Raw genomic sequence first — 10,000 nt, 5'->3', positions numbered from 1 at the left:
GGTTTCAGGAGTGTGGGGGGTCAAGGATGGGGAGTGGAGGGTTTAGGGGTGGGGTTGTGGAGGTGGGGGTATAGAGAGGGGGCCAGGGATGGGGGGGTGGGGGTTGAGGGGTCATGGTTCAGGGGTTAAGGGCTAGCGGGTCATGGTTCAGGGGTTGAAGAGTCAGGCATCTGGATTGGGGGTTATTTGAACAGTGGATGAGAGAAAGAGGTGCGCTGAGGTCAAATCTGTCCAGATGAAACAGATGTTCTTGGCGTCCTCACTCTGTGCCCGAGTCGAGAAAAAACATTGAAACGTCGTCCTCCATTTCCTCGCAAGCAAAACTCATTTTCTCATCTCCGCCTGATAGCTCCTCTCCTGTCGCCGCGCGCCTCACGAGAACACGAAACACACAAACACCCTGACACGCCCCAAAACACCCACGCTCACACACACACAGCACACGCTGGGGTATTGTGTCTCGTTTTTGACAGTAGCCCAGAGAGGCTGTCGTCCTCCCGCGAGAGGTGCGATGTGACAGATGCTGCCGTACTAAAGCACAGCTTATAGGCACAACCCCAAGACTTTAGACTTTCACGTGAATCTCTAAAGATTGCATTCGGGCACCGGCAGCCAGTTTTTTCCCTGTCTCTCTGTCATCCGAGCATGGGTATTAGTTTATTTGTCCCCTTTTTGGAGGCTTTTGTTTGGGCTTCTCACGACAAATGATTTCCCCGGTGATCGCCAGCCAGGAATCGATCAGGAACAACCAGCCTCCTTCCATTTTCTATCTGCTGCTCCTTTTGTGCTTGAAACAGCACATACAAACACACACACTCTCTCTCACACACACACACACACTACACTACACATGGAGACACACACGCAATTGCAAATACATTAATGCTCTCATTCTTCCCAGAAAAGGCTACAACAATAGCTGAATATGAAAACCCAACAAGCGCGAAATCACAAAAGACCTTTCATCAATAGCAAATGCTATTCAGAAGACTGGGGATGGATTTTTTTTAAGCTGTGTGGCTTGGTGTGATTTAAGTGTTTTCATCTGAAACATCAGTTGATTCTTTGGCTTTTATTTTGCACTCGGATTCACTTGTTTGTCTCTGGAATCATCGTCACGGTGATCACAGTTCTAGAACAATTCACGAGTGGAAAAGCACACTTTAAGCGATTCCTACGCTTGATTTTCGAATAAATAGGTCGGACACATTCTGACCTGTGTCGCTAAAACTGCCTGTGAGCTGTCGAAGTTGTATTTTCCTGGTCTCGTCGCAGTTACTTGTGCATGCGCAGTGGCAGTTCTAGACAAATTTTAATGCGGGGGGCGAAGGGGGGGACAGTGTTTAATCAGAGGGGCACATAAAAAAAATGGAAACAAATGATATTTAAACATTAAATACTTTAATTTTGCTTTACATCAAAATCATACAAATGCCTCTGGCTCTCTATCTTCCTGCTCCTCAAGTCTCTCAGTACCTTGATATGTTTCTCTCACTTTTTTATTTACTGGGGAAAAAAAGGCTGCAATGTCCCTTCCTCGTTTAATGATGACTACTAGAAAAAAACTGTTGGAAAAAAAAGATATATATTATTCAGTCAGCTCAGGGGGGCACTGGCCCCTGTAGGCCCCCCGTGTAGAACCGCCCCTGTGCGAGCCTGCCTGCGAGCGTATGGCCCGCCACATTTACAGCTAACGACGCCACCCCTCAAGTGGCAAACAGCGGCGCGTCCCGTACGCAGGGCGTGTAACCTGTCTCTCCGCTCCCTCTCCCTGCGGTCTCAGGAGGTGGCGTTGGGCGAGCGCGGCAGGGGCGGGCGCCTACTGGAGGAACCCAAAACTCTGCTGTTCAGAGGTAACTCCTACAGCCTTCAGGTCTCCATTCAAGACGTCCCCCAGTTCCTCTGGAGCATCAAGCCTTTCACCACCTGCCAGGTAAGGCCTACTGCTGTGGCTGTGTGTGTGTGCTGCTCGTACGTACACGGTCCTGGTGGGGTGTGCGTGTGTTTGTATATATTTGTGTGTGTGGAAACCGAAACCGCTCAGTTGTAAGAAGGGTCTGATTCCTCCTCTATCGGAGCCATGCCCAACGGGGTTCCCTCATTGGTCTCTCAGGCACGTAGCCGAAACCCCATTGGCTCCTGCTCTGCCCAGGGTGCCCCTTCTCTATCACCATCCCACCATCCCCCTCATCCCTTCATCTCTCCCTCCGCTGGGGCCAACGGCGGCAAGGCCGTAGCAGCGGGGTGGCGCAGCTAGTTATCTTGTCTGTGCTCAAACACGCGCACACACACACACATACATACACACAACACGCGGACACACATTCATGCACCAAAATTAATTATGACCCACGGGCACGCAGCCATACACACACACACACACACACACATGCCTCTGTACACGCTTCACCCTGCGCCATCTTCTCAAGGGCCGAGGTAGCGCATGGTTCATGCCTCCTTGTGATGTCGAGCCTGCCAGTGACATCCCATTAGCAGACGGAACCACAAAGCTGCGCCACCGAATGCCAACCAGCTCCTGGTAGGAGATAAAAGGAGGAGAGGGAGGGGAACCGTGTAGCCCCAGGGTCAGGGAGATAGGGGGGCTGGCAGCTTACCTGTGGACTGAGCTAAGCTCCACGCAGACAGGCTGTTTCAGGTCGTTTATCATGGCGGTGGGAGGCGGTATCCCCCGAGAGAAAACGGTTCCTTGGTCTCTCCCATCCCCTCTGCCGGAGTCTCACCGCCACCCATAGCAACTGGCGGTGGGAAGAAAAAAAAAAAACGGTTTTTAAGAGTGCCGTGCTCTTCTCCTCTCCCCCGATTTGAGGTCATTTGTGTTGGAGAGCACAAGCTCCTCCCATGGGCCCCTTGTATCAGTGGATGAGGCTCCTGCTCCAGGGACTAATTGATTAGATAACATCATTGATTGACTAAAGGGCCCACTCACCTGGTCTTAATTAATTATGAGAAAGCTGAAGCAGAGGTGAGAAAAGGGCACAGCAATTAGCAGCTGCTTTGAGACGCGCTAAATGGATGCTTTTAATGAGTCTGTCTTTCTTTCTCTTTCTCTCTCTCTCTTTCTGTCTCTCTCTCCCTCCTCTCTCTCTCTCTCTTGTCTCTTGCTGTGTTTCGGTGTAATCTGTGTATTTATCTCCCCACTCTCTCTGCCTCTCTCTTTCTGGAATCTGTGTGTTGCTCCCTCCCCCTCCTCTCTCTCTCTCTCTCTCTCTCTCTCTCTCTCTCTCTCTCTCTCTCTCTCTCTCTCTCTCTCTCTCTCTCTCTCTGTCTCTCTCTCTCTCTCTCTCTCTCTCTCTCTCTCTCTCTCTCTCTCTCTCTCTCTCTCTCTCTCTCTCTCTGTCTCTCTCTCTGTCTCTCTCTCTGTCTCTCTCTCTCTCTCTCTCTCTCTCTCTCTCTCTCTCTCTCTCTCTCTCTATAACTCTCTCTCTCTCTCTCTCTCTCTATAACTCTTTATCTCTCTCCACCGCCCCCGCCCCCCTTCCTCTGGACATGTGCAGGAGTTCTCCTTCTCCCAGGTGTGGTGCAGTAACCAGAGCCCCCTGCAGTGTGCCTTCCTCCTGGAGCGATACAGCCACTCCTCCTCCTCTCAGCTCTCCTGCAAGATCAGCGTCCGGCAAGTCAAAGGCCAGGAGCAAATCCTCCAGGTCTACACCTCTGTGGTGGAGGTAGGGAGACCGGCGTGTGTTTGTGTGCGTGCGTGTGTTTTTTTTGTTATCATTCAAACATAGTTTTGTTTTTCACGTTATTCTGACACCCCTCCTTCCACTCTTGGTTTCCTCCACCCAGAACGAAAAGGGAGTTGTCCCCTTTTTCACCCAGTCGGACTGTACCATCACCTCCCAGACGGGGTCCAGGGCCTTTAAGATCCCTTTGTCCATCCGCCAGCGGATCTGTGCTACGTTCGACACGGCCAACGCCAAGGGGAAGGACTGGCAACTGCTAGCGCACAAACTCCACGTAGACAGGTAAGATTACCCAGCTACACAGACCTAGAAACCTGCCTCCACACACACAAAACACACACACCTCCACACACACACACACCTAGAAACCTGCCTCCACACACACACACACCTCCACACACACCTCCACACACCTCCACACACACACACCTAGAAACCTGCCTCCACACACACCTCCACACACACACCTTCACACACACACCTCCACACACACCTCCACACACCTCCACACACACACACCTAGAAACCTGCCTCCACACACACCTCCACACACACACCTCCACACACACCTCCACACACACACACCATGCACACTTCACCCCCACATACACAGGGTCGCAGACACCAGAGTTGGGCCCCTTCTCTGGTCCTCTTGCTTGGGTTCGGGTCCCACCTGCCTCCCCTGACTCTGGTCTGGGGCAGCCTGCGTTTGGCTTATCATCTGCCACAACACACGCCTCAAAACATCCCATCACATGGATTATATGAATCCTAATGGAACACCTCTTGGCCCTGCCTGTGCATGAAGCACATGTCAAGCTCTGTCAATTCGATTTTTAAAGCGACAAACATCAAAATGAGAGCAACTGAAATGATCGAATTTGTAAACACGGTCTCTGTCTCCTTTCTTTTTTTTTTTCCTTACCCAAAAGCTCTGGGGTCATTTGCATACTAGTAGGTTTTTAATCTGGTGGCTTGCGTCGGTGCCAGTCCTTATCTCCCGTCACCAAGCAGCCCTCGGCCCACTGCTGATCTCATTATAGATCAGTACACACAAACGTACACACTCGCACACTCATAGGGGCACACACACGCTTAAATGGGCACACTTTCGTATGCGCACACACACAAAGAACACACTTCCACAAATGGGCACACTTCCACTTGCACGGAAACGCGCCGGCGCGCGCGTCACCCTGGTGAGCTTGTTTTGGTTCACAGTAAAAGAAGGAACGGCCTCATCACCCTGACTACCAGAGAGATGAAACACACTGTCCTCATCAACCAGAGCTCCGCCTGCATCCCTCCCTCCCTCCACCCCTCCCTCCATCCCTTCATCTCTCCCTCCCTTCCTCTGTCTCTGCCTCCCCTCCCTCCATCTCTCTCCCTTCGTCTCTCCCTCCCTTCATCTCTCCATCTCTCTCTCCCTCCCTCCGTCTCTCCCTCCCTCTCTTCCTCCGTTCATCTCTCCCTCCCTTCCCCCATCTCTCCCTCCCTCCCTCCCTCCCTCCCTCCAACAAGCCCTAGCCCCTGTCCTCATGGTGTCTCCGAGAAAGCTGTCATACCATTATTTGCCTGGGACCGTGAGGGCTTTGTGCCGTTCAATAAGGGATGATCTCTATTCCCTGTTCAGAAAGAGAAACAGTCAATAATGAAGTGCTCCCAGGCATCTGACATCCGGGGCCTTGGCCCAATCAGGTCCGCCCGGCAAGAGAGTCGTTGTGGAATGTTTCAAAGTGACTCCTCGCTCTTCTTCTTTGGTGTTCATCTCAGCTGGAGGGGCGTAGCGGGGGGGGGGAGGGGGAAGTTAGCCGAGAGCCTGTGACATAAGCCAGCGTGATGAAGAATTTCCATCCGAGGCGAATTGTTTTCCGAGTCACTGTGTCGGGAAAACAAACATGGGTAGTTGAGGAACGGCGAAGGATTTGGGAGCATTTTCTACCCAGTCAGGCCGCTAGCAGCATGTAATGAGAATGTCTCTACCTTGTTAAGTGTATTTTTGCAATTATTTCTCTGGGTGTGTGGAAGCATCACGCCTGAGAGAGAGACAGACAGAGAGAGAGAGAGAGAGAGAGAGAGACAGACAGAGACAGACAGAGCAACAGAGAGAAACAGAGAGAGAGAGAGAGAGAGAGACAGAGAGAGAGAGACAGAGAGAGGTGTTGTGAGGGGGTGGTGCTGAGATCCACCACAGTCAAACAGTGCCCTCTGTTGGTCTAACAAGTGATAGGCTTGTTGCGGGTGACACGATGCACAGTCGAGGTGCATGGACTATCCACTGCTGATAGGGACAGAGACCTTTGGCGAAAATGAAAATTCTCACCTTTCCTTCCCTCCCCCACCTATCACCCCCTGTAGGAACCTGGGCTACTTTGCCCATCAGGAGAGCCCGTCTGCAGCCATCTTGAGTCTGTGGGAGGCCCAGCATCAGGACTCGGGGGATCTGGACTCCCTGGCCAGCGCCCTGGAGGAGATCGGCAAGGTCCACACGTCCCGGGGCGCCGCCCTGGGCCGCAGCACCGAGGAGCTGGACACGGAGCTAACCTAGCCAGGCCCGGGGGGGAGGCGCCGGGACGGCGTCCTAACGCACCTAATCCACTGAACCAGGGGCTACTGGCTAACTGAGCAGAACCGGGAGTTAGGACACACGGGCCAGCCGCGGGGCGCCGGGGGGACGACCAGGGGAGACTGACCGCGGCTAGGGTCGCCTCAGACCTCAGCCCAACCAAACTGACCTGGGAGAGAGAGGGGCCAGAGGGGAGTGAGGGCACTGGGCGTGGGTGCCCGGAGGGGAGAGCATGAGCTGCCTGGAAGGATGAGAGGCAGAACACCTGACAATTGAGAGCCGGTGCTGCAAAGGATTGTGGGTGTGCGCCGGTGGGATCCGTCTGTTCCGTTGCTCTCCTGCGCGGCGGCGGAGAGGCCAGAGGGCGAAGGATGGCGTGTGATGGAAAGCGACGGGGAGGTAGACCTTTGTTTCGGGGGGGGGCCCCTTCGGATCAGTCGTAACCTCCAACCCCCCCACCCCAAACTCTCCCTAGAGGCTGCTTAGCGTGTGATGTGTTATGATGTTGTCGGTTCTTTTCTATATCTCTTCGTTTGCTCCACCTTTTCTTTCCTTTGCCCTCCACGGTGATGGTGTACTGTTCCATACCCCAGAGAGAGAGAGAGAGAGAGAGAGAGAGAGAGAGAGAGAGACACAGAAAGAGAGAGAGAGAGAGAGACAGAGAGACACACAGAAAGAGAGAGAGAGAGAGAGACAGAGAGACACACAGAGAGACAGAGAGAGAGAGAGAGAGAGAGAGACAGAGAGACAGAGAGAGAGAGACAGAGAGAGACAGAGAGAGACAGAGACAGAATGTCATCCTATTCTGACGCATTAACAAGCACCCCTTCACACAGATTGACTGAGTGAGGTGTCTCCTCATACGCTCCAGTGCCAGTATTTAGGAAGAAGTCAAGCATTAACATCGCTGGCACACACACTAACGTACACACACAGACGCATTGTATCGTGTCCAGAACCATATCTGAGCACGTAGAGTACAATATGCAAACCTTACTCAGTTTTTCAAGATCATACATAGCTGTGTACATGCATTTACAGTAACATTCCACACAGACGCATCCTTATTCACAAGTATAGTACAATACAAGTTAAGCAAGAATATATCAATAAGAATGTTAATTTCTTGCTTTTTTCCCCCCAGTGTTTTTGTTTCTTGTTATGTTTTTTATACACTATAGTAAATTGTCAAACCTGTTTTTTGTGTGTGCTGCATAAGTGTTTAAACATTTAGCATTTATTTATAGCATTTAAAGCCTTCATTCCGAACACAGTATCAGGACTTAAGCTAGGTTACAGTGAACTGACATAGACCTGGGCTGCCAGTCTTAGGAACATGGAAAATGCCTATAAGGTGTATTACTTTGTGTGTCACCCTGTTATAGCAGTGACTCTGTCTTTATGTGCGTGTCGGAGGTTCTGTGTTTGTGTTTTGTGTGTGTGTGTCTGAGTTTGTGTGTGTGAGGCTATCGGATGTGCTTTAGCATGTGTGCTGGCAGACATTTATGTGCGAATGTTTATGTCTGCGTGCATATGTGTGTGTGTGTGTGTGTGTGTATGTGTGTGTGTGTGTGTGTGAACAATCTCTCTGTGTCCTCTTGAAGAATCCAGCCTAGTATTTGAGTTCATGCCAACGTGTGACATGCATCTTTCACAAGCTAATATCTTTAGACTTGTGTTGTTTTTCGGGGGTTAAAACCAAACTGTGTGGATTTCAGTCAATTGGAAACCAGTCAACTGTGCTAAGGATTTCCTTTGACACGAATGCTTTCTTTTTCGCCAGTGTTTCTGTATATTGTCCCCTTTTCCAGTGCGTTCCTTCTTCGAAGAACCAGACAATTAACTTTGTAGAGCTTCTCCCACTATTTTAGTTCAAAGTTAAATCGTAACTATAAAAAAAGTTGAATAATGACATTTTAAATCTGAAAGTTCATATTATGTCATGACTGTTTATACAGTGAGATGCATCGGTGTGTTCACTCCCTAGCACATTCATAACTTTTCTAGTTGGTTTTGACTTACCTTTTATGAGTTACCTTTAAAAAAAACGCTCTAGAGTTCGAATGTTTACGTGAAGCAGGTGAATTGTGTGAAAATTATGCTGCTTGTCACTATTTGATGTATACTTTAACCAACTTTCCGTTATCAGATTTCTTTCTTTAACATGATTTGCAAATGTATATACTATTATGTTTGGAAATAAATATGCAGTCAAAAAGTATATTCAGCTCACTTTATTACATTTGCTTTCAAAGTGTAAAATAGCTTTCACTTCCCCTTCATTTTCAGGTAAGTAAAACATTAAAAGAAAATTAACATAAATGTACCTAAACTAAATTAAATTAAGTGCTGACGAATCAGTCTGTGTGTACTTCTCCAAAACAGCAGATGGCGCAATTCAACAGCACAACGTCCGCCGCACGGAACGCGACCCTGACTTGGCCCGAGTTCCCGTTGTAAAACTATGTGTGTGCTCAACAGTAAGTGGTTTCCATGACATTCACTTCAGACTTCCCTCGCTTGCATGTGAGCGGCGAGAAGGGTCCAGGAAGACCTGGCACCGCGGAGCCAGCTGTTGCCAAACTCTGCTCAGCTCCCGGGCCCCCGTGACAGAGTCTCAGCTCCACAGAGAGAGGCTGGAAAGAGGCCCCCCAGTACCCACTGGGAAAAAAAAACGGTCTCACCAGCAGCCCTTGGCACAGGAATGTGGGATTCACAGTTTTATCACCTCCTCCTGTGTGGGTTTCACACATGCATGTCACCCTTGCTGTGTGCCTCCGTGGTCTACAGTGTGGCTCGTTCTGCAGAGCTCCAGCCCTCCCCAGACGGTCCCAGACGGTCCCAACCAGACGTCATCTGGCCCAGGCAGCTAGGGGCCCGGTGGGCAAGCCAGAACCCAGACCTCCCTCTTCCCCTCCAGACGCGACACACACATCCCAGGCTCTGCCCCCGTCGCCCCCCCTGACCCCCCTCCTCTACCCCCCATCCTTGCTGTCCCACCGACACCCCCCCCCCCCATCAGCCCATCCGCGTGCCTGCCCCTGGACAACTGCTCTGACTCAAATGGATTAAAGATGACTCTGGCCCCTCACCCCCCCCTCCTCACTCTCTCTCTCTCTCTCTCTCCGTTCTCTATCTGTCTTTCTATCTCTCGCGCTCTCTCCCTCGATTGCCGCCTCTCTCTCTCCCCTGTCTCGCTCTCTCTTTGCCCTCTCTCTCTCTATTTCTCTCTCTCCCCTCTCTCGCTCTCTCTTTCTTTCCCCCCTCTCTCTCACTCACTCTCTCTCTCTCGCTCTCTTTCTCTCGCTCTCTTTCTCTCCCCTCTCTTTCTCTCCCCTCTCCTTCTCTCCTCTCTCTCTCTCTCTCTCTCCCTCTCTCTCTCTCTCTCTCTATCTCTCCCCTCTCTCTCCTTCTCTCTCGACTGCTCTTTTCTTTCCATGCCGGATGAAAGGCCTCCCAGACACCCACTCCATGCACATACCATTCAGGCCAGGACACACAGGAAGTCTGTGTGCTGCACAGAGGAGGGGAGGGGCGGAGGGATAGGAAGGGGGGAGGCATTGAGGGAAGAAGGGAGGGAGAGACCAGAGTACAGAGGAGGGAGGGAGGGGAGGGGAGGGAGGGAGGGAGGGAGGGAGGGAGGGAGGGAGGGAGGGAGGGAGGGAGGGAGGGAGGGAGGGAGGGAGGGAGGGAGGGAGGGAGGGAGGGAGGGAGGGAGGGAGGGAGGGAGGGA

At 51.4% G+C, this 10,000-nt stretch overlaps 1 protein-coding gene across 1 annotated transcript in view; it reads left to right on the top strand.

Moving 5' to 3' along the window:
- Positions 1-6,533, top strand: part of unc5da (unc-5 netrin receptor Da) — a 41,830-nt gene extending 35,297 nt beyond the window's left edge. Inside the window, exons 15-18 of the mRNA XM_084694266.1 lie at positions 1,784-1,933; positions 3,516-3,683; positions 3,805-3,983; positions 6,060-6,533. Of these exons, the coding sequence (XP_084550392.1) occupies positions 1,784-1,933; positions 3,516-3,683; positions 3,805-3,983; positions 6,060-6,249 (687 nt within the window). The 3' untranslated portion in view covers positions 6,250-6,533. The remainder of the gene's footprint in view (positions 1-1,783; positions 1,934-3,515; positions 3,684-3,804; positions 3,984-6,059) is intronic.
- The last annotated feature ends 3,467 nt before the right edge of the window (positions 6,534-10,000 follow it).

The sequence above is a fragment of the Hypomesus nipponensis genome, chromosome 27, assembly GCF_054491055.1.
Source record: "Hypomesus nipponensis isolate SF chromosome 27, ASM5449105v1, whole genome shotgun sequence".
NCBI lineage: Eukaryota > Metazoa > Chordata > Actinopteri > Osmeriformes > Osmeridae > Hypomesus > Hypomesus nipponensis.
Note: the sequence above shows the minus strand (reverse complement) of the source record. Positions and strands in the feature narration are given on the sequence as shown.